Genomic DNA, 25339 nt, shown 5'->3' with positions numbered 1-25339 from the left:
CATCTCACCAATAATGTCTCTAGTGAAATAGATTTATATTATCCACTGACACTTCGTGATGGAATTGCATTTTTAATTTATTATTAGATTAAAACCAATATTTTTAGCTTTTCCACTTTTTTATTTGACCAGCGACCGGGTTTCGTCGTTACCGACATCATCAGACTGGTCTGATGAACAGTGTCCGTCGATGGTTACTTAACATTGGAAGGGACAAGGTGGAAAGTGAATTAATTAAAGTCCAGGTGTAATTATCACACTGAAAAACCTTAAAACATAAATTATTTTTGTATCTCCTGTATCTTATGTTTATAATCTAATCATTAAAAAAAATATATGTATATTAAAAATTTTTAAAAAAAATATATAAACTTTGTATTACCATGTTAGTATTCGGCTCAACACAGGCCATGCCTAAAGAGCCGTAATACGTATAATAAATGTGTATATGAAATGAATATGTATATTGAATGTATCTATGTATTATGAAAATAAATAAATAAATAAATAAATAAATAAATAATAAATAAAATAAAATAAATAAAAAAAAATAAAAAAAAGTCTCTAGTGAAGTTCTAGTGATCCAAGAATAATGTTTCAAAATTGGTTCATGTATATAGAACTTCTAAGAATTTTAGTAGTGTGGTTGTCAATAATGGGTAGAATTGGTGAATGTTACACGAGTGTAAAATGATTACTTAAACCAGCCTGTGATGGTCGTCAGCCCCGTAAATGCCCAGACTTCCATATTCTTCTTCATCTTTGATGAGATGTCAAAAAATAATTTCACATTTATTCAGTAAGTAGTCCGGAGTATGAATGAATTTCTTGAAGATATTAAAATTAAAATAAATTGCTATTTTCCTGATCACCGTTAACTTTCTCACCAAAGTTTGAAAATTTGTTTTATTCTTTCTTATTTCACATGTTTTATTTAATATTATTTTTACTTTTTACCATATTCTCCACCTTGTGTATATTTCCTTTATGTATAAAATAATAAATCGACGGTAAAGTACTATTTCTGCAAATCTGTGACTTAACAAGAGAGAGCTTAGAAGATTTTTTCAACGTATTCTTTTTTATTAATAAACGGATTTATTTGAAATTCTAAACTAGTATTATTTATTCAAAAACACGATAAAATAATGTATTAAATCGTATTAAAACTTTATGCTTTGTCAAAATTAAGTAGTTAGCGTTTTAGGAGTTCAGTTCATTTCGACGTAGATAGCGTCTTATACACCTGAAAACTAGGCGTAATTTATTTTAAATATGTTTTTTGTTTGTTTATATTTGTAAATAACGGTCAGTTGATTACATACACCAAATATCTCAAAATTGACAAAAATGTAGTTAGAGCACTTTACGTAGGGCACGTCGATATGAGGCATGAATAAATACATAATCCTAATATGATTCGTGTATTTATGTCCTATTATAAATTGTCCGCCTTAGCTACTATGCTGGAGGTCTTGGGATCGATTCTCAAGGGGGGGTGAAAATAATATTAGTGATTTTACACTCCAATATTTATTTAATATTACCCTGAAGCGCAGGAGTGATCACCTTGCCTTCATGCAAGTAACGATCAAGATAACACTGCGTCAATACAGTGCAGTGCCTTATGCACCATTGGGTGTGGATAAGGATACTTACTTACTTATAACCCTTATCCGCACCCAATGGTGCATAGGGCACCGCATCGAATTGACGCAGTGTTATCTTGATCATTACTTACATGAAGGCAAGGTGATCACTCTTGCGCTTCAGGAACCAGTCCAGGGTAATATTAAATAAATATTACAGTGTAAAATCACTAATATTTATTTTCACCCCCCCTGGGAATCGAACCCGGGACCTCTAGCACGGTAGCTAAACAGGCTGACCGTTACACCACGGAGGCGGACAAAGATAAGGATAAGAAGAAGAGAAATAGTTCAAATGAAAATCCTCAGCAATATCTTTTATATAAATTTATCGTATTCAGACACAGCGCATTACACTTCAAATGCAAATTCATTATTTGAAACGTTTCGTCTTGCGTGTTTTCGAGAAACCATTCCGAAAATCGCAAATTCTCACAAAACACGAACTAGTTATCCCACCCTTAAGAATGTCCCCACTGAATATATGATGAAAATCATCCATTTGAAATAGACTCCCTTCATTAAAAGGAACATATAATTTTTTGGTGGATAGTTACAATTATTAGCTTTATATCTTTATTGTAAACCCAGGCATAGAGTATTATGCTTTTGTGCGATTTTTTGTTTATATTTAAAAAATATATATTTTATATATACGGCATATTTCATACGTTTTATATGGTATTTTTTTAATTGGTAATTATTTTACAAATTTGTAATATTGAATAAATAATTGAATATGTAAATGTACGTATCAAAAAAACTACAAAGAAACGAGATTTTCATGAAGATTTTTTTTTTGTTTTTAAATAACCGTGGCAGTTTCAAATTACCTTATATGGGTGAACTTACCGCTATCAATAATTTGTATCTGTATTGATTTTTTTACTATTCATAACCGTTTGTATGAAACAAAAATACGTTTAATATGAGGATTAATGTAAAAAAGATAAAAACAAATGAAATAAAGTACAATAAACATTATATGAACATGGAACAACCATTAAAAACGAGGGTTTTGATGAAAAATAACATGAACTTTCTAGAATAACCGCGGGCGCTCAAAATATACCGAATTGGTGAACTTATACTACTTTCAACAACATTTGTGTATATTTCCATTTATATTGTTATTTTTTTGAAACTCGTAACCGTTTATATGAAGGAAAAAAATGCGTTTCACATCCAAGAGAAAAACAACCGAAATATTGTCTAATAAATATTTATTTATTTCTTTGATGATGTTATTGTTAAATATTGACAGTCTGTTAAGCAATGAGAATCACTTATTATAACAAATTAATAGTGATGTCCATAAGCTCCGTGAGAAGCGGAGGAGATAGCGGCGAAGTGGGCGGCCTTGGCGTGGGCGACCTCGGGGGTGTCTACAACGCGTCCGTCATGTCCCAGGGGAGCGGCTCCATGGGCGTAGTGACCAGCATAGGCTCCGGCACCATAGTGAGCTCCGGAGTAAGCTCCGGCACCATATCCGTACCCGTGGTTGTACTGTCCGTTGTCTTGGCTCTCGGCGAGACCTTCTCCCTTCCACTGTCCGTCTTCGTGTCCGGCGTAGTAAGAGGGAGCGGCGTAGGCGCCATACACTCCGTGGTTGTACTCTCCATGATCCTGGCTCTCGGCGAGACCTTCTCCCTTCCATTGTCCGTCCTCGTGACCGGCGTAGTAGGCGGGGGCTCCATAGGCGTGGACGGCGGGGGCATAAGCTCCATAGGCACCACCGTTGGAGGCGGCGGCCTTGGCGGCGTAGTGGGCGGCCTTGGCGTGGGCGACCTCGGGGGTGTCTACGACGCGTCCGTCATGTCCCAGAGGGGCGGCTCCGTGGGCGTACTGCCCGGCGTAGGAACCGTAAGCTCCGGCACCGTAGGCACCAGAGTAGGCTCCGGCGCCAGCGTAGGCTCCGGCACCGTATCCATGGCCGTACTGTCCATGGTCCTGGCTTTCAGCCAAACCTTCTCCCCTCCATTGTCCATCATCATGTCCACCGATGTAGTGGGCGGAGACGGCTCCCACGCACAGGAAAGCGGCGATCAACAGAGAGTTCATGATTGTCTTGTGTGAGCCTTTTCTGAACTGAAAACTGCTAGTGACATGAAGGAACTAGCGGAGAATGTTTTATACTAATCACATTCGGGTTTCCGTCTGTAAGTGGGGGTATAAACTGAAAAGTCACTTTTAAATATCAAGTTCAAATGACAATTCTCAATTTGAACGGTGAAAAAATATCGTAAAACTTATCATATTATTTTACATTCTCAGAATCACTATCAATAATTTCATACCAGTTATGTGAGAAATTATATAATTAACTATGTGGTATTTGGAAAAAAATCTGGTAATGCATTCGATTTCGATAATTAACATCAATTGATCATCTATAAATACAAGTTTAAAAAAGGATATTAAGATTTTATTTTCAATTATTATTTCTAATACATCAATGTATATAAAATACGAAAGTCTGATGATGTCGGTAACGACGAAACCCGGTCGCTGGTCAAATAAAAAAGTGGAACAGCTAAAAATATTGGTTTTAATCTAATAATAAATTAAATACGAAAGTGTTAAATAGTTTTTTTCAATAAATAGTACATATATATATTTCAATTTTCTTAAATCCATTGTTTACTTTGTGTAATATCACTTTATAAACACTTATTTGTGACTACCGGATTCATTCCATCATCAGGTCATTTACATAAAATGATTAGAATGAAAAGGAGAGTGTTTTCTAACGTAACATGTATGAAAATGTTCCGATACATATCAGCCCGGGTTAGTTTGTATATTTCAAATAAACTGAAATTTGCTTTGCAATTGTTTTATAGTAATACAAAAAAAAGGCTCAATGAATTGAAAAACAATAATTTTTAAAAAATAAGGGACAATCTATAAAGAAAGCTTACTGAATTCCGACGCCAACCCTGCAATAAGTTTAAAGAGCGAGTCTTCCTTCCTTCAGGTAATATTCCTCCTTTTTGGAATTGCATTTAGGTAATAATTAATTTAGTTATAATACGTATCGTAAATGAGAAAATTGAAGGCTTCCTTGAGACGATATTTCGTAATAAGAGCGCTTTATGACTAAAGACTTTCAAATTGGAGCATTAAAAATAAACTTTATCTCCATATTATTTTTTGACATTTCATCAAAGATGAAGAAGAATATGGAAGTCTGGGCATTTATGCGGCTTACGACCGTCATAGGCTGGTTTAAGTGATCACTTTACACACGTGTAACATTCACCAATTCTACCCATTATTGGCAACCAAACTACTCAAATTCTTGGAAGTTCTATATATATGAACCAATTTAGAAACCTTGTTCATGAATCAATAGATGTCTCTAGTGAAGTTCTAGTTCTAGTTCTAGTTCTAGTTTAAATAAAAATAAAAATCGATAAAGTGGTTTATTCAAGTGTTTAATTTTAATACAATAAATGTTTGTAATGTTATATATACTATGAACAAACATATGGCCTTTAATAAAGGAAAAAAAGGACCAGTGTATGAATGAATTTAATAAAGATGTCGAATTTCGTATAAATCGCTATTTTTCCAATCTTAGTTTAATTTCCTTAGGTTCATTTTCACACATATTCTTTATTTTTTCTTACATTTTTATTTTTATTTCTTTCTCTGTATCTTGTTTTTCCACCTAATTTTCTAGTTTAAAATGATTATCACTATCTCCATACCTAAACTGAATGTATACCAACGTACGGGCTATCTATGCCTTTGTGCTATTTTTTGTTTATGTGTTTATCTATAATACGAAATTTTTAATACCATAGATAAGTTTTCTTTTAAATTGGTAATTTTTCAATAAATTTAATTTGTAACTTAAAATAAATAATTGAACGTGTAAATGTGAACATGGAACAACCATAAATAACGAGGGTTTTGGTGAAGTATAGAATGAACTTCCTAAAATAGCCGGGGGCGTTCGAAATTTCCCCAAATTGGTGATCTTACACTACTTTCAATAATGTGTACGTGTATTTCCATTTATATTGCTTTTTTTAACTCATAAAAGTTTGTTTGAAGAAAAATTTGCTTTTCATATTCAAGAGTAAAACAAATGAATTATTGTGTAATAAATATTTGTTTATTTCTTTGATGATGTTATTGTAACATATTCACAGTCTGTTTAGCAGTTAGAACCACTAATATAACAAATTAATAGTGATGTCCATAAGCTCCGTGAGAAGCGGAGGAGATAGCGGCGAAGTGGGCGGCCTTGGCGTGGGCGACCTCGGGGGTGTCTACAACGCGTCCGTCATGTCCCAGGGGAGCGGCTCCATGGGCGTAGTGACCAGCATAGGCTCCGGCACCATAGTGAGCTCCGGAGTAAGCTCCGGTACCATATCCGTACCCGTGGTTGTACTGTCCGTTGTCTTGGCTCTCGGCGAGACCTTCTCCCTTCCACTGTCCGTCTTCGTGTCCGGCGTAGTAAGAGGGAGCGGCGTAGGCGCCATACACTCCGTGGTTGTACTCTCCATGATCCTGGCTCTCGGCGAGACCTTCTCCCTTCCATTGTCCGTCCTCGTGACCGGCGTAGTAGGCGGGGGCTCCATAGGCGTGGACGGCGGGGGCATAAGCTCCATAGGCACCACCGTTGGAGGCGGCGGCCTTGGCGGCGTAGTGGGCGGCCTTGGCGTGGGCGACCTCGGGGGTGTCTACGACGCGTCCGTCATGTCCCAGAGGGGCTGCTCCGTGGGCATAGTGTCCGGCGTAAGCTCCGGCACCATATTGAGCACCGGCATAAGCTCCGGCACCGTATCCATGGCCGTACTGTCCATGGTCCTGGCTTTCAGCCAAACCTTCTCCCCTCCATTGTCCATCATCATGTCCACCGATGTAGTGGGCGGAGACGGCTCCCACGCACAGGAAAGCGGCGATCAACAGAGAGTTCATGATTGTCTTGTGTGAGCCTTTTCTGAACTGAAAACTGCTAGTGACATGAAGGAACTAGAGGAGAATGTTTTATACTTACCATATTCGTGTTTCGGTATCTAAGTGGGGGTATAAACTGAATAGTCACTTTTTAATATCAAGTTCAAATGACAATTTTTAATTTGAACGATGAAAAAATATCGTAAAACTTGTCATGTATCACTTTAAATTCTCAGACGTCACAATCAATAATTTCGTACCTCCAAATACCTAAGAAATTATATGGTCAAGTATGTGGTATTCGGAAAGAGATCTGCAAGCATTCGATTTCGATAATTTACATCAGTTAATAATTTATACTGGCAAACATGAATTGGATATAAAGATTTAATTTTTTAATTATTATTCTTTTTTTGTATCTTATAAAAAGACGAATTAAAATACGATTTTTACTAAAATATTACATTTTTTAAAATTGATTATAAACGAAGAACATTTTTTTCATTTTTAAATAATAAAAAAATTCATCCTGCCAAGAAAAGAACATAAGAATTCCATCACCGTAAAAGTATTCAATTAACTACTCAAATACCGTTGACTGAAATTTGATGTGTTACTTGAGCCCAGTACAAAAAAAAATTAGATCATGGTATCGATCGAAGTATCGAGACAATAAGTGTCACCTGTCAGGGACACAATGAATCATGTCAATACGTTCATTATTGTAGACCAAATACAGTTTTATTTTTTTTGTACTGGGCTCAAGTAACACATCAAGTGGCCCCGTTCTATAGTACTTTTTAATTATCAATCTTCAAACAAGTCCCGTACAGAGGACTAGGCAGAGAAAATAGGACGCCACACCAACAAAAAATAACTTTATATATGAAACGAGTTTTTAATAATTTTCAATCAATTCAAGGTATATGTATTAATATACATTTAAAAAAACCTGTGAGTATGTACTTAAATATAAAAAAGATATTATTAACATTTGAAGCAATAACTTTGTGATTTTTCATTTTATAATCAAATTGTAACTTTGTTTTAAAATCACTTTCAATTTTTTGATTGATTAATCAATTTTAAGACTGATTAAAACTTAATAATAATTAATCAGTCTTGATAAAGAAGTGGTAAGCTTCGAAACCGGTAGACATTATAACTAAGTTACAATATAATAAAATATTTATTGTGATTTTAAAAAAAAGTTACATTTTAATTACAAAAAAGATAAAAAGAAGAGTATCAAAAAAAAAATTGTGGCCATCGTTTTCAAAAATGTCATAATCTCGTAATATTTCTCGGCATATTGGATCTGAATTATTGCATACGTATAACAGGTGAGTAGGCAGTATGATTGGTAGCGTTTATTCATGTCAACATGTTTTAAATAAAGCCAATGTGATTAAGTTTTAAAATCACTTTAGTTGATCGCGTAATTGATATAACGAGTGACACTACCATATCACTCACTCCTTTCAAGAACGTCATAAATCAAAAAACTTGATTTTCCAAGAAAACGATATTTAAGTTTAAAAACATAACACAATGTATTAAAAATAAATATCAAGCCACTTTTTGAAATTTTTACTGTGCAACAGATATTTTTAGGTAAAACCTGAAGGTTTTTTCTCCGTTCGAAATATATTTAGTATATTTAAAAAAATAATAAAACAATACCTTTTCTTCAAAATGAAATAATTAAACAATACCTTTTCTTCAAAAGAACACTTTCTGCCCTGTAGCGGGTAAATATTACGTTAAAAATATGCCGCTTTTGCTGGGATCTAGTACATTTTTGGGCATTCCGAAAACACGAACAACTGAAAACAGACGATTTTTGATTTATGACGTTCTTGACAGGAGTGCGCGATATATGTATGAGTATGTATACTAATTCAAGGCATGATCCTTGTGATAAAGATGTGTATAATGAACTCTTAATAATATTAATTTTAAACATTATAATTGATAGAGTTACCCAGATAATATATATCACAGATCTCTGTTATTCCAAGAAAATCCTTCAGCCAGCACAATAGCTATCGGCAGACTGCCGACGATCAAAAGTTGACCCTTTTCAAATTTTTGTGATAAATCCTATCCTATTTCCGGTCCCGCAGCATGGAACAACTTGAACTTTATAAAATTTAACAACTTTGTTTGAACCACTTTTTTTCTTGGTATACTTTATCTAACCGGTTTCGACAAGAATCTTGTCATCATCAGGGTTTATGTACTAAATTCCAAAACATTGAAATACTCATAATTAATTACATTTCCCTTAAAAACTTCCACGCACTCCGTACGCTATATGAAAATATGATTTAAAAAATATGATTTTAAAACTCCTAAATATTGTTATAAATAAATAATAATAAGTTTATAAAATGTGCCACAAAGTATCTGCGAAAAAATTCAAGAAATGGAACAACTTACCCCAGAATCTAAGATCTATCCAGAATCCTACCAACTTTCTATCTTAACTCAAGACGCACACTATCCGGATCTATAGTAACCAGATTAAATCTAAAATTTCACTTTCATTCATGTCTGTAGACGTTGATTGCATTGCGTAACTATCAATACAAAAATATATTGGTGTACAATGTGCAACAATGTTTACTTATAAAATGCGTTAGTTGTAAAGTGCCATTAAGGTGCTATTTCACGAAAATGGCGCTATATTAATGGGCCTGTCTTAAATTAATATGAAAAATGTATCGTTATTCCCTTTTTATGAAAGAAGATAGAAGTCTGAGCATTTCATTGAAATGACATTTCATCCGTGGGGTTAATATACATAATAATAAATATAATATGTATATAATAAATAATATCATTTCATTAATTTATTCGGTATTATTTTTTGACATCTCATCAAAGATGAAGAAGAATATGGAAGTCTGGACATTTACGGGGCTGACGACCGTCATAGGCTGGTTTAAGTGATCACTTTACACACATGTAACATTCACCAATTCTACCTATTATTGACAACCACACTACTCAAATTCTTGGAAGTTCTATATACATGAACCAATTTAGAAACCTTGTTCTTGAATCACTAGAACTTCACTAGAGACATCTAATGGTGAAATGTAAAGAATATTAAAGATGTAAAGATGTATTTGGACACACTCAAAATGTTGTAATTTATTCGGTAGTCACTTTGTGGTAAAATCCATCCATTTTTAATTAATGTTTTACTTGGTAAATACCGCTTTTTCTTAAAATCTACTGTGACAAGTGTTTCAAAATGATGCGGAATGCATCGAATCACGTGTCACAGTAGATTTTAAGAAATAGTGGTATTTATTAAGGAAAAAAATAATTAGAAATACTATTATATTAATATGATTATTATTTTTATGATATTTTTCTAAATTTTCGTCAATTCCAAGTTCCAACGGAGATTATATGTTAAATAATCTGCAGTGTTATAAGGTATATTTATTTGACTTGATCAAGCGCAAGAATTATGGAATTATTTGTACTGAAACTATGTTGCTGTTGAAGGAAAATTTATATCTTATATAAATAAAGTAAAATAATACATATAATTTTTTGACATCTCATCAAATGTGAAGAAGAATATGGAAGTCTGGGCATCACATTAAAGTGATCACTTAAACACGTAGATGTCTCTAGTAAAGTTCTAGTGATTCAAGAATAATGTTTCAAAATTGGTTCATAAAAAAAGAACTTTCAAGAATAATGGGTAGAATTGATGAATGATACACGTGTGTAAAGTGATCACTTAAACCAGCCTTTGAAGGTCGTCAGCCCCGTAAATGCCATGACTTCTATATTCTTCTTCATTTTTGATGAGATGTCAAAAAAATTATATGAAAATTACTCCTGTAATTGGAGATAATCCAGATTTTGTGAACAAGTATTTGGACACACTCAAAATGTTGTAAAATGATACAAGTATATATTATATATGTAATTGTAATCCAATCCAAATATAGTGGAGGCTGACATGTGAGTTCTCCAATTAGAAAGTCACTATGCATACTCGTACTAGTTCATTCATGATAATACGATTTATTAATCTATAGTCGTTTTTTGCTCTCCCTCTCTTTACTGGCAGGATTTATTCAAAAAAGAGTATAAAACATTCTCTGCCGATTCCTTCAGGTCACTAGCAGTTTTCAATTCAGAAAAGGCTCACACAACACAATCATGAACTCTCTGTTGATCGCCGCTATCCTGTGCGTGGGAGCCGTCTCCGCCCACTACATCGGCGGACACGAGGATGGACAGTGGAAGGGAGAGGGTCTGGCCGAGAGCCAGGACCATGGACAGTACGGCAATGGATACGGAGCCGGAGCTTATGCCGGTGCTCAATATGGTGCCGGAGCTTACGCCGGACACTATGCCCACGGAGCCGCCCCTCTGGGACATGACGGACGCGTCGTAGACACCCCCGAGGTCGCCCACGCCAAAGCCGCCCACTTCGCCGCCAAGGCCGCCTCTTCCAACGGTGGTGCCTATGGAGCTTATGCCCCCGCTGTCCACGCCTATGGAGCCCCCGCCTACAACGCCGCCCATGAAGATGGACAATGGAAGGGAGAAGGTCTCGTCGAAAGCCAGGACAATGGAGAGTACAACCATGGAGTGTATGGCGCCTACGCCGCTCCCTCTTACTACGCCGGACACGAAGAGGGACAGTGGAACGGAGAAGGTCTTGCCGAAAGCCAAGACAATGGAGAATACAACAACGGATATGGTGCCGAAGCCTACTCCGGAGCCTACGCTGGAGCTTACGCCCATGGAGCCGCCCCCATTGGAGCTGATGGTCGCGTTGTAGACACACCCGAGGTAGCTCACGCTAAGGCCGCCCACTTGGCCGCTGTAGCTTCCGCTTCTCACGGAGCTTATGGCGCCCAGTCCAACGGTGCCCATGGCGCCTATGCCGCTCCTGCCTACTCTGCCTACGCCGCTCCCGCCCAGGCTGCCCACCACTCTGCCGCCCCCCTGGGACATGACGGTCGTGTTGTGGACACCCCCGAGGTTGCCCACGCCAAGTCCGCACACCTCGCCGCTGTAGCTTCCGCTTCTCACGGAGCTTATGCTCACCACCATTAATTCCTCACCTCTCCTACCCATAGCCATGGGATATTGTGCCACCCTATTGTGATCGTAGTTGTTAAATTCATAATGTATATTTATTTTTAGTCAGAATGTAACCCTTAATTTATAAGGCTATAAAAAACATGTTGAAATTAAAATAAAGATATTTGACAATATTTTATGTTTTTTGATATTTAAGCACCATAATCTGTCACCCATTGAGATTTTGCTTCCATCACATAAAATTAACTGCATTTTGCTATTATCTATTAGATGAATGTTAGAAGCCAAGTCATGGCTAGCATTCCATAGGCTAGTTAACGCGCAAACTTCGTACTAAACCATATCCGCTCCCTAGGTGGAGCATATGGAGTCTACAAACTGTCTTCAGGCTTTTCTGTCGGCTGCCAGCTCCCTTGCATCCTCCCAAGTCAGATCCACGTCCCGAAGTTCTGACGAGAACTGCCGACGAATTGTCAGCAGTGGACGTCCTGGGCGGCGCGAACCTGATGCCTTGTAAAAGAGGCAAGCGTGATTAAGGCTCTCAGGAGGCATGCGGAGTACATGGCCGAGCCAACTGAATCACCTTTTCTTGACGACAGTTGTGACCAAGATTTGCTGCGTCTTACGCCTTATCTCTTCATTCCTCACAAAGTCAAACCACCGTTTTACAAAGTAAACTTAGTAGCGAAGATATTTTTTTTCTTATGTATAGACTTTTATACCTAACGACTTTGGTATTTTAAACCGGGTGTGGATTAGTATCATTAGGAAATTACTGATACCAAACAAAAATATGAATATTTCTTTCCATTGAAGTAAATTCAACAACACTAATTTAACGACGTTTATAATTTGTGTCGGGTTCTGGTCCCGTGGGCAGTGTCGACTCTTGAGTCAGATTTTCTGGGTTCGAAACCAACCTACCACAACTTAATATCTACTTTTAATAATGAGCCACTTAGACTCACATAAGTAGTATGAAATTAAATATATTTTGAAAAATAAAATAAAAAAACATAAATAATAATAATAAAACCCATATCCGCACCCCAATGGTGCATAGGGCACTGCTTTATATAAACGCTGTGTTATCTTGATCGTTTACACATGAAGGAAAGGTGATCAGCCCTCCGCTTCAGGTACCAGTCCAGGGTAATATTGAGTAAATATTACAGTGAAAAAAAACACTTATACTAATTTGATCCCCCTGGGAATCAAACCCGGGACCTCCGGAATGGTAGCCGAGCGTGCTGACTATTACACTACTGAGGCGGACACAAAAAAAAAACAATTAAAAAAAAAATCTGGGTGTACTGAGTTTTGGTGTTGAAGCGCTAATGAGTATTGTACTATCTTTCAGATCATGAAAATACACGTGTTTAAGGATATAAAAGAAAGAAAAACCTTTTTAGTGTGTCCAAATCCTTGTTCACAAATCTGGATTTCTCCACAAAGGAGTTATTTATTTATTGGAGATACCCAGATTTGTGAATAAGGAATTTGGACCCACTAAAAATGTTGTTATTCCTATTAGATTCTCAAACGTCGATTTTAAATTAAATTTATATTTGAAACACTGACTTTGTGATTTTCCATTTTATAATTAAATTGTTACTTTGTTTTAAAATCACTAAAATTCATAGTAATTTTTAAACAAAGTTACATTTTAAGTTTGTCCACTTGAGTTATTTTTTTATTGGAAAAACCATGATTTGTGAACACACTCAAAAATGTTGTGGATAAAATAACTGGTAAAATTATACGCTTTATCAAAAATTTTAATCTTGTTTCAGACGTCTCCCAGTATGGGAAAAAAAAGGTCGGATCTCCCATACATTAAAAAAATATGGTTTCTGCTTATTAAAAAGCTTACCAAAGTCAACCATCTATACTGCAGCGAGCTTACACATGAAACGTCGTATGAATAATATGATTTTTAAAATAAAATAAAAATTTAAAAAAACAATTGTGCAATACCACTTTAATAAATTAATTTGTATGCTTCTTACTATTATTAGTAATATTTTAAGTATTATTATTATTTCTTTGTAAATTCAATTAGTGTGGCTGTCAGTCATGGGTAGACTGATGAAAGTTACACATGTATGAAGTGATCACTTTTATCAACCTCTGACTGATTGTAAGACCTGTTAAACTCAGACTTCCGTATTCTTCTTCATCCACGCTGAGATATCAAAAATAATATTAAATGTTGAAGGATGAAAGCAGACTGAATGCAGTCGAAATGCGATCTCTCAAACGAATGCGCGGCAAAACGGTGTTTGAAAGATGTTCGAATGATGAAATAAGGAAAGAATGAAAGACTGAGATAAGCATTATCGATGAAATTAAGAAAGGTGTGTTGAGATGGTTTTGACATGTGGAATGCATGAGTGGAGAAATAACGGTTGAACAAATTTAAGAGGCGAATGTAGTTGGAAAAAGAAGCAAAGGAAGACCGTGGAAAACTTGGCACAATCAGATAGGTCAAATACTTTAAAGCGGCCGGTTCAGGAGTCGTAATAACCGTCGGGTATGTTTGGAGACATGCATGAATGTGGAAAAGGCGAAGAGTGTTTGCAAAGACAGAGTGACGGAAAGAACGCTAAATCAAATTTATGAGGCGAATGTAATTAGAAAAAGGAACAGAGGAAGACCGTGAAAAACTAGGCACAATCAGGTATACCAAATACTTGAAAGCGGTCAGGTTAGGAGTCGAAACAATCGGCGGGTGAGTATGAGGAGATGCATGAACGTGGAAGAGGCGAGGAATGTTTGCAAGGACAGAATGATGTGGCGTTCTATTCTCTCTGCCTACCCCTGCGGGGAAGCGGCGTGATGGTTAGTTAGTTAGTAAGTGTAAAACAAAATTAATTAATGAAGCGCTTATTGGTACCAGTAGGTACTATTATTAGAATTTTCACGTTTTACAAACCATTACGTACCGAGTACATATGAATTTCATGTACGCGAAAATGCCTTTTCATTTTTAATTACAGTCTTTACCGAATACCGATGAAATTTTGAAATATCAGTGAATCGTCGATTGCTCACACATCAAGCGCTGCACACAATTTAAAAACCTTAGCGCAAGAACGGGTTGTGGTCCCGTGGTTAGTGTCGCGGACTCTTAAGTCAGAGTTTCTCGGTTCGAACCCACTCTACCACAATTTAATGCCTATTTCTAATAATGAGCCGCTTAGGCTCACAGAAATAGTATGAAATTGAAATATTTGTGTAAATAATAAGAGCACAAATATTTCTCTTTTTCATTAAAAACAGAATATTTTAATTACATATTTTCAGAAGAAAAAATCAGATGATGTAAACAGACAATGAAAGGTTATTTTTAGTGTTTATTTTCAGATCGCCGTACACTTTAACCTACCGGTTTCGACAAGAACCTTGTCATCATTTTTTTTACGGAGTGTGTAAGTTTCTGGTAAGGGAATGTAATTAATTATGAGTATTTTAATGTTTTTCATGTTTTCGAATTTAACAAACCCTGATGATGACAAGATTTTGTTGAAACCGGTAGGTTAAATAAAAAAATGGTTAATACAAAATTGTTTAATTTTATAAAGTTTATAGAATGTGCCACAAAGTATTTGCGAAAAACATTCAAGAAATTGAGATATATTTACAGAGTTACCGAAAACTGATCATGCATTTTCTAGTTAAAACTTTGTTCAGGCGTTACGGATCGCTTTGCAGCGTCCTTCATCAGCTAGCTTAAAGCACCTATAAGTCAAGATTTCAATAAATCAAAAATTAGCGTACATCATTCCGATATCTCAAACCTGAAAAAAACACTCATATTTGAATATATCTTTTTAAATATCCCAAAGTTATTCATCGATTGCCTTGAAATTTTGGCACAACGTTACGTTGTAATACCCGTATGCTAATCTTTAAAAAAATTAAATTAAATAAATGCAATGGCAGCGCCATAAATTTAAAGTAAAAGCAACACAGTTCATTCTTTATTATTGCAATGTTTAAATTACTCATAGTGAATAACATGCTTCTAGACTGGTGCTGTCACTTTACATTAACAATGATTTTTTTAAATAAGTGTTGCATAGATTTTAATTGATTTCAAAACAGTGTGAAATTATGCGTATTAGAAACGTGTGTTTCTTTTTTCTTTCTTTTTCATTCAATTAGACTGAGCCACAGCAGCACGTGTCAGGATATAGCCTGTATTAAATAATATCTCTCAGTTTAAAATATGTGTATCATTAATTTAAATGCGTCTATTATTATAAAATGTATTTCCTCACATCGCCTTCTTCCTGCAAGCAACACAATGGTAATTATTTCTAGTATCGTACGAATGCAGAGGTTGGCCTTTTAGAAAGTTTGCGTAAAAAATAATTGTAAAAATTTCAAGTTCAAGAACGCTGATATTGTGTGCGAACGCCGAGTCTCCCCCCATCTTTGGGTGGGGCAAGAAGGCTGTCGATTAGTATAAAGCGTTCTCCTAGCCTCATTCACGGCACTAGCAGTTTTCAGTTCAGAAAAGGCTCAGACAACATTATCATGAACTCTCTGTTGATCGCCGCTTTCCTGTGCATGGGAGCCGTCTCCGCCCACTACATCGGTGGACACGATGATGGACAATGGAGGGGAGAAGGTTTGGCTGAAAGCCAAGACCATGGACAGTACGGCCATGGATACGGTGCCGGAGCTTATGCCGGTGCTCAATACGGTGCCGGAGCTTACGCCGGACACTATGCTCACGGAGCCGCCCCTCTGGGACATGACGGACGCGTTGTAGACACCCCCGAGGTCGCCCACGCCAAGGCCGCCCACTACGCCGCCAAGGCCGCCGCTTCCAACGGTGGTGCCTATGGAGCTTATGCGCCCGCCGTCCACGCCTATGGAGCCCCCGCCTACTACGCCGGTCACGAGGACGGACAATGGAAGGGAGAAGGTCTCGCCGAGAGCCAGGATCATGGAGAGTACAACCACGGAGTGTATGGCGCCTACGCCGCTCCCTCTTACTACGCCGGACACGAAGATGGACAGTGGAAGGGAGAAGGTCTCGCCGAGAGCCAAGACAACGGACAGTACAACCATGGGTACGGATATGGTGCCGGAGCTTACTCCGGAGCTCACTATGGTGCCGGAGCCTATGCTGGTCACTACGCCCATGGAGCCGCTCCCCTGGGACATGACGGACGCGTTGTAGACACCCCCGAGGTCGCCCACGCCAAGGCCGCCCACTTCGCCGCCATCTCCTCCGCTTCTCACGGAGCTTATGGACATCACTATTAAACCTATTCACCCTTTACCCCCCACCTCATTGCGATCGCCCTTCAGCGATTTTGTGTTCGTATTTCTTAGGGTTGTTGCGTAACATTTTAGTTACATATAAACCTTAACGCGTTATTAGTGCGCATTGTCCCTATTCCAGCAAAGGGAAGGAAAATACATTATATTGTACTAACTGGACTGAAAAATGCTAGATTAATTTAAAATGCTTCCGAAGGGAGCATGTAATAAAAAATTAATTCACATAATATCGTATTTTATTTTCCCATACTATCAAATAATTGTCTTATGCAATACTTATGACGATTTAAACACAATTACAAAATACTCGATTACGCCATTTTTAATAAATCTATGAAAACACGACTAGTTTCGAGAACAACAGATAAAAATAATAATATCAATAATTTGGATAATCTGTAATCCGCGATTTACTTAAAATACTACCTCAAGGGTGCTTATAAAGACATAGATGATGATAATAATATAAAGATGTTCTCATGTACATGTAAAACTCATTTTGTATTTTCACATGCTGAAAATAACATGCATAGTTCTCGAAACAAGTAAATACTAGTTTGTTCATTATCTTGAATCACATAAAGTAATTCATAAATTGCTTTGAAATTATGACGCAATATTGCATTTAAATACGCACGTGGTTTTATGCAGTCGCACCAATAAATGTCAGCACAAAACCATAATGTTGTAAAAGTAGAAAAGCCATAAAATTGTTGTTTATCATAATTATAATTAAATAAATTCACTCACATAAATATTCTGCGCCTCTGGAAACGTGTTGACCGCAAGCAACATTATTTATTTTTCCGATAAAATTATTATTTAACACTGTATCACAAATAATCTATTAATTAAACTTTGTTATACAAGTGGGTTCAATGCATCGAATTCACAAAATATTAATTTTTAATCCGACCGAGTCGTTATCACTTGCCCGAAATATAGAATAAAGTAAAATAAATCTATAAAGAATCTATTAATGATCAAAATCACTGTTTTAAAAAGGTAACACGTGTATCCACATATATGTATATTTAAAACGACGTGTAACCGCGCGCACGTGAAAAAATTACACTAGCCTAAAACCAAAGATAATTTACTAAAGATTTTTGCAGTAAAACCATAATGAGACAGCAAACAGCGGGCAATAAATTATTGTTGCAATGTTTTTTTATTCATAATTTTTTTTAAAAATAATTTACCGTGTTTTGTGTTGTAGGTATTGCTTGTATCATCTACAAAAAATATATTCTCTTTTATATATAATATATTATTAGATTAAAACCAATATTTTTAGCTTTTACACTTTTTTTATTTGACCAGCCAAAAAAGTGGAAAAGCTAAAAATATTGGTTTTAATCTAATAATATATTCAAAATGCGATTCCATCACGAAGTGCCAGTGGATAATATAAATCTTTTTTTTTTATATTTTTAATAATGTAAAAGAACGTCTCGTCACAGGCTATGCATAGTGAAGCGTTCATCAAAAAAATATAATATTGTAAAAAAATATATTGCACTATAAAGTAAAAATTTAAATAATAATAAATAGTAGATAATAAATAAATAAATGAAAATTCAAAATTTCCATGTAGGAAACGAATATTTTGACGGCTCCTACGTAAAGTACTCTATCTGCAAATCTGTTACTTTACAGGAGAGAGCTTAACGGTTTTATCTGAAATTTTAAACTAATAGTATACATTCAAAAACACGATAAAATAATGTATATAAATCTTTTTAAAACTTTGTACTTTGTCAACATTAAGTAGTTAGCGTTATAGGAATTCAGTTCATTTCGATAATTCAATGAAGATAGCGTCTTATACGCCTGAAAACTAGGCGTATTTTTTTTATATTTGTAGATAACGGTCAGTTGATAACATACACTAAATATCGCTCACTCTTTTCAAGAACGTCATGAATCAAAAATCGACAATTTTCATTTGTGCATGTTTTCGGAATGCCTAGAAAACGTACTATATCCCAGCAAAAGAGGCATATTTGTAACTTAATATTTACCCGATACAGGGCAGAAAGTGTTGTTTTTGCATTTTGAAGAAAAGTATTGTTTAATTATTTTTTTTAAATATACTTAATATTTTTCAAATGGAAGAAAAACAATTAGGTTTTACCTAAAAATATCTGTTGCATAGTAAAAAGTTCAGTAAGTGGCTTGATATTTATTTTGAATTCATTGTATTATATTTTTAAACTCTAAAAACGCTCTGCTGAATAATCTAGTTTTTTGATTTTTCAATGGTGCATAGGTCATTGCATCGTATTGACGCAGTGTTATCTTGATCTTTATTTACATGATATCAAAGTGATCACTCCTGCGCTTCAGGTTGTAATTCAATTGTAATTTACCAAAAAGAAAATAATTATGTTCATACACTACGTCTGAGGGCGATAAATTAAGACCTAGCTTATCAGATATCTCAACAGAGACGAATTATTATTAACACGTCGGTAATATGGTTGTCCGCCTCCGCAGTGTAATGGTCAGCACGCTCGGGTACCGTACTGGAGGTCCCGGGTTCGATTCCCGGGAGGGGGTGTCAAATAAATGTGAGTGATTTTTTCACTCTAATATTGATTCAATATTACCCTGGACTAGTACCTGAAGCGGAGGGCTGATCACGCTTCCTTCATATGTTAACGATCGAAACAACACTGCCTTTATATGATGCAGTGCCCCATGCACCATCGGCTGCTGATGAGGGTCAAAAAAATATAAGGATGTCTGGGCATTTACAAGACTTCAGGATTTACGGCCTCTTAACGATCACATATCTGTAACGCATCATTCCTCAAATTACATAATATCCATATTGCCTCAACTCTTAAAAGTTTCATATAAGTATAGAGTAACTTTATAACGGCTTTGGTATCACAGTTTCGATTGAAAAATCGATAATTGATGTTTTTTTAACTAACTAACTAACCATCACGCCACTTCCCCGAAGGGATAGACAGAGAGAATAGAACGCCATACCACTCTCTGTCTTTGCAAACATTCTTCGCCTCATCCACGTTCATGCATCTCCTGAAACATACCCGCCGATTGTTTCGACCTGACCTGATCACTTTCAAGTGTTTGGCATACCTGATCGTGACAAGTTTTTCTCGGTCTTCCTCCGCTCCTTTTTCCAATTACATTCGCCTCGTAAATTTGTTTTACCGTTCTTTGCTCACTCATTATTTGGTCATTCGTTGGTTGGAAGAGTGTACCTGTAAAAAGTGGTTAAAACAAAGTTGTTTTATTTTATAAAGTTTATTAAATGTGCCCCAAAGTATCTGCGAAAAACATTCAAGAGATGTTCATTATCTTTTTTTTTATATTTATTGTTTTAAATGTTGAAGATAGTTTATAAAACTCAGCACGCATATTAATTATTAAATTTGTGAACTATCTTGCATCATTTATGTATATAGTATCATAAAATATTTTTAGGTTGGTTTAAGATATTTTTTCAAAGAATTCCGATATAGTACGAACATAAACGCGGATTTTTAATGTAAAATTTACTTAGTTAATACAACTTTTTCTTCAAATCTATTGTGACACATGTTTTGACACATTTCGCATATTTTTTTTTAAAACCGATGCGAAATGCATCGACACACTCGTTACAATAGATTATCAAATCACAGTACATGTATAATATTTTTGGATAACTTATTTTTCCTTAACTTACTTTCATAAAATACTACCACAACGGCACTGATAAAGATATGGATGATGATTCTGAGGTATCTCTACATGAAAGAGTACGGCTATTATCCTTGGCTCTACCCGACCCAGTTTCTCCAGGGTATGCTTGGCTACAATAGTTTAGAGACTAGAAGGAATGTATATTTGATTACGCATTTTTATCGATTGTTGCGCGGTGTGATCGATAATCCTGAAATTATCCAGAACATTGGTCCGTTTGTTCCCGATAGTTACCTAAGACAGCGTCGGCATAGAATGTTTCACACTCCTATACACAGGACCAACCTGCCGATAGTTATGCCCGTAGGAAGAGCTACCGCTATGTTGAACAATATCTCATAGGATATTGATCTGTTTCATGTGTTTGGTGGAGTTTTCCGAAGCGGGATTCTTCTACACCTTTAGCAATATTATTCTTGCATATTTTCGATTTTAATGTATAATAAATAATAAAACCCTAATCCGCACCCCAATGGTGCATAGGGCACTGCGTCATATAAACGCAGTGTTATCTTGATCGTTTACACATGAAGGAAAGGTGATCAGCCCTCCGCTTCAAGTACCAGTCCAGGGTAATATTGAATAAATATTACAGTGAAAAAATCACTCATATTTATTCTTACCCCCCCTGGGAATCGAACCCGGGTCCTCCAGAACGGTAGCCGAGCGTGCTGACCATTACACTACGGAGGCGGACACAATATTTTCGATTTTAATGTATACGCTTTAAATTTTTAGTTTGTAATGTGTATGTTAATTGAAAATAAATAAATTGAATTGAATTGAATTGAATATGATAATAAAAATAATTGATGACACTGAAAATTGATAAGATAATAAAGAGTGACAGGAATTAAAAACGTCATAAATATGTCATGTTTAAGTTTAATTTATTTAAAATAATTTTTTAAGAATTTGATATTTCTATAGTAATACAAAGTCAATACAAACATATCGTTTTATTACACGTGTTTCGATGCATTATTCATAATTTTCAAATACCGTGTTTCTTTTAGATAACATTGAAAAGATAGTGGTATTAATCCTCTTTAAATTAAAAATGGAAAAGTATTAATTACCACAAAGTGACTGCGGAATCAATGAATGAAAATACAAAAACGGTTTTTCCGAAGTTTTCCTCATGGGTTACAATCTATGTGATGATTGGTTTGCCTCTTTCATGTTCAGTCTCCGTCCAACTCTATCCTTCGCTCGTCTCTTTAACTCAACGTGTCCGCAAAGACGCATGTAGGAGATAATTTTGTCCATATATGTGTATGTTAAACGGATTGTCCTCTGTAGTTTGTGCCTTCGCACAAACCTTCCGCAATCACCTTTCCACCATGTGTTAACAATCAAAATATCACTGCGTATATATATGATGCAGTGCCCTATGCACCATTGGAAATAAAATGAAAAAAAATACAAAATACTTCAGTCAATATACAATTTCACGTACTAAACTGTACAACGTTTTTATGTACAAAACTTTTTTGAATTAATAATTCTGATTTATTCAATCGCGTTGGCATTTTTGTCTCTGCGAGTATCAAAAACATGTAATATGTATATTTTACGTATTAAATTATTAAAAAAATCAAAATCAAATTGCCCGATTAAACATAATAAGGCATTAAAAAAAACGTATGTAAAAACTGAATAAACCAGTTTGAAAATTCCAAATATGTCTCTCTCTTGACAAAAAAATGTCATTGACCATGACGGAATAATTCAACGTAACTGCACTCACATAATTGGTAGTTTCAAGAACACATAAAGAGGTAATGATAGTTGAATAACCTAAAGCTTTTATTTAATTTTATCCCTCCCACTCTGTCGATAGGACTTTTTAGCTAGTATAAAACCTTTGGCTTGCCTTCGACCAGATCACAAGCAGTTTTCAGTTCGGAAAAGGCTCACACAAGACAATCATGAACGCCCTGGTGAGTGATATTCGAATTAACAATGTCCTTGTTTATTGAATATTTTATAACTAACGATTAAATATTGTAACATTTTAATATCTCAACATAGATAGAAGTTTTATCACTTTTATCATACTGGTTAAGTGATCACTTTATACAAGTGTAACATTCACCATTCTACCCATGATTGACTTTTAAAAAGAAGAGAGACCCAGATTTGTGAACAAGGATTTCAATACATCTAAAATTAAAATATTAACTTGATATTTATGTTATGTTTTAGTTTGTTGCATTCCTGTGCGTGGGAGCCGTCTCCGCCCACTACATCGGTGGACATGATGATGGACAATGGAGGGGAGAAGGTTTGGCTGAAAGCCAGGACCATGGACATTACGGCCATGGATACGGTGCCGGAGCTTACGCTGGTGCCGGAGCCTACTCTGGCGCCTACGGTGCCGGAGCTTACGGTTCCTACGCCGGGCAGTACGCCCACGGAGCCGCCCCTCTGGGACATGACGGACGCGTCGTAGACACCCCCGAGGTCGCCCACGCCAAGGCCGCCCACTACGCCGCCAAGGCCGCCGCCTCCAACGGTGGTGCCTATGGAGCTTATGCCCCCGCCGTCCACGCCTATGGAGCCCCCGCCTACTACGCCGGTCACGAGGACGGACAATGGAAGGGAGAAGGTCTCGCCGAGAGCCAGGATCATGGAGAGTACAACCACGGAGTGTATGGCGCCTACGCCGCTCCCTCTTACTACGCCGGACACGAAGACGGACAGTGGAAGGGAGAAGGTCTCGCCGAGAGCCAAGACAACGGAGAGTACAACCACGGGTACGGATATGGTGCCGGAGCTTACTCCGGAGCTCACTATGGTGCCGGAGCCTATGCTGGTCACTACGCCCATGGAGCCGCTCCCCTGGGACATGACGGACGCGTTGTAGACACCCCCGAGGTCGCCCACGCCAAGGCCGCCCACTTCGCCGCCATCTCCTCCGCTTCTCACGGAGCTTATGGCCATCACTATTAAACCACCCCTTCTAAACAGACCTCCATGATTTTGTAGTTGTCAATTATTATTTATTTATGTACATATGTATTATATTATATTTCAATGTATATTATATTCCGACCCTCACACCTTGAAAAACTTTAAATTATCTTCTAGTCTTTTATGGCTTTTTCAAGATGATTATATATTATTACATTGCAAAATGAGATTAAAAATATTGTGAACAACAAACAGCTGTCTTATAATTTTAGACCCTACATGACTTCATACATGTCCAAGTGACTCGGAAATCTAGCTGCAGCTATGCAACACCGCTTATCACTTTTCTATTTAGGCCTCAACCATAAAACTTTAAACGTGGCTGTGAATCATGATAAATAGTGAATATCACATGGCATAACAAAGTGATTACCTAAACCAGGCAAAGTTATAATCCCTGGAAATACGCAGAATCTCATATGGTATTCCCCTCTTTGTGTATGATCATTGAATACATATTAAACTTTATAAAATTAATTAACTTTGTTTTCACCACTTTTTTTATTAATACAATTCAACCTACTGGTTTCGACAATACATTGTCATCATCAGGGTTTATTTAAAATCAAAAACGCTGATTATGACAAGGTATTGTCGAAGCCGATGGGTTGAATTGTTTCTATAAAAAAGTGGTGAAAACAAAGTTAATTAATTTTATAAAGTGTGCCAAAAAGTATCCGCGGAAAACATTCAAGAAAGAATACATTTAAAAAAATTAAAATATTTTGAATAAAAAACACAAAGGATAAAATAAATAAAAACATCTTCACAACACATGATTGTGTCCAAATACTTCTTCACAAATCTGGGTTTCTCCACTCGAGCCACAAATAAAAGAGTCTCTGGTAAATTAAAGTTCTCTTAATTCAATAATAGATGGCTGTTGTGTCAATCACGGAATGTCATGAGATAGATCATGTATGATATATATTTCTTCCAAAATTTGAGTAGTGTGGTTGTCAATCTTGGGTAAAATGGTGAATGTTATACGTGTTAGAGTGATCTCTTAGCCAGCCTATGACAGGTAGTAAGCCCTGGTATGCTTGGGACTTCCATCTTCTTTCACTTAAAAAAAATATAGATGTTTAAATCAAATGGAGACACGGCGTTACAAACATTTTTGACATATAACGTTACTCCCCTAAACTCAAGGCTTGTCTGTGCGTAAGGTGACGTAATTTGGAACCGATTTATACTAAAGCAACAGAGCCGTAGATTTTTTTTATAATATATATTACAAATTTTGAAAGTCATATAAAATATATATAATCATATAAAGCCTTTAAAAATTTCGCTAAACGAAACGAATCGTTATAAGTCGCTTTATTTAAAACATGCGTTTGCTCCGGTTTTTAACCACATGATAGACTAAGAGCGTTTGTGCACTACACAGAATTTTTCAGTGTGATATAACGATGATGACTTGGATTAGCTTGTGCTTTTCTTCATCTTTCTTCGGATGGGTGCTCTTTATCGGTGCGTGAACACGTAGCGCGTAAATTCGATCACGCTAAACTATCGCAGTCACTTTTATTTTTCAAAACCGGACGGTAAAATTCTGTATAGTGCACAAGCTCACTAGCAGCAATTTTTATCCCTTATTTAGCATTTTTTTATCCCTTATTTAGTGTCTGCCTCCGTAGTGTAATGGTCAGCACGCTCGGCTACCGTTCTGGAGGTCCCGGGCTTGAATCACAGGG

General features: G+C 36.3%; 3 protein-coding genes across 3 annotated transcripts; 1 reads left to right on the top strand and 2 right to left on the bottom strand.

Moving 5' to 3' along the window:
- Window positions 1-2855: 2855 nt before the first annotated feature.
- LOC148309686 (cuticle protein 5-like) lies at window positions 2856-3746 on the bottom strand. Its single transcript, XM_088259772.1, has one exon. It carries the CDS (start codon window positions 3708-3710, stop codon window positions 2949-2951), a length of 762 nt encoding a protein of 253 aa, XP_088115898.1. The 5' UTR covers window positions 3711-3746; the 3' UTR covers window positions 2856-2948.
- Window positions 3747-5809: 2063 nt separating this feature from the next.
- Window positions 5810-6617, bottom strand: LOC148309685 (cuticle protein 5-like). Its single transcript, XM_088259674.1, has one exon. The coding sequence runs from the start codon at window positions 6579-6581 to the stop codon at window positions 5844-5846; it is 738 nt and encodes a 245-aa protein (XP_088115800.1). The 5' UTR covers window positions 6582-6617; the 3' UTR covers window positions 5810-5843.
- A 4116-nt stretch (window positions 6618-10733) lies between these two features.
- On the top strand, window positions 10734-23831 carry LOC148309684 (uncharacterized). Its single transcript, XM_088259722.1, has 4 exons — window positions 10734-11656; window positions 16151-16922; window positions 22550-22606; window positions 22872-23831. Exons 1-4 carry the CDS (start codon window positions 10752-10754, stop codon window positions 23616-23618), a joined length of 2481 nt encoding a protein of 826 aa, XP_088115848.1. The 5' UTR covers window positions 10734-10751; the 3' UTR covers window positions 23619-23831.
- Window positions 23832-25339: the final 1508 nt, after the last annotated feature.

Source organism: Brachycentrus maculatus, unplaced genomic scaffold (genome assembly GCF_059751285.1).
Source record: "Brachycentrus maculatus isolate JH-2025_06_01 unplaced genomic scaffold, ASM5975128v1 h1tg000119l, whole genome shotgun sequence".
Taxonomy (NCBI): domain Eukaryota; kingdom Metazoa; phylum Arthropoda; class Insecta; order Trichoptera; family Brachycentridae; genus Brachycentrus; species Brachycentrus maculatus.
This window is presented reverse-complemented; position numbering and strand designations above follow the sequence as displayed.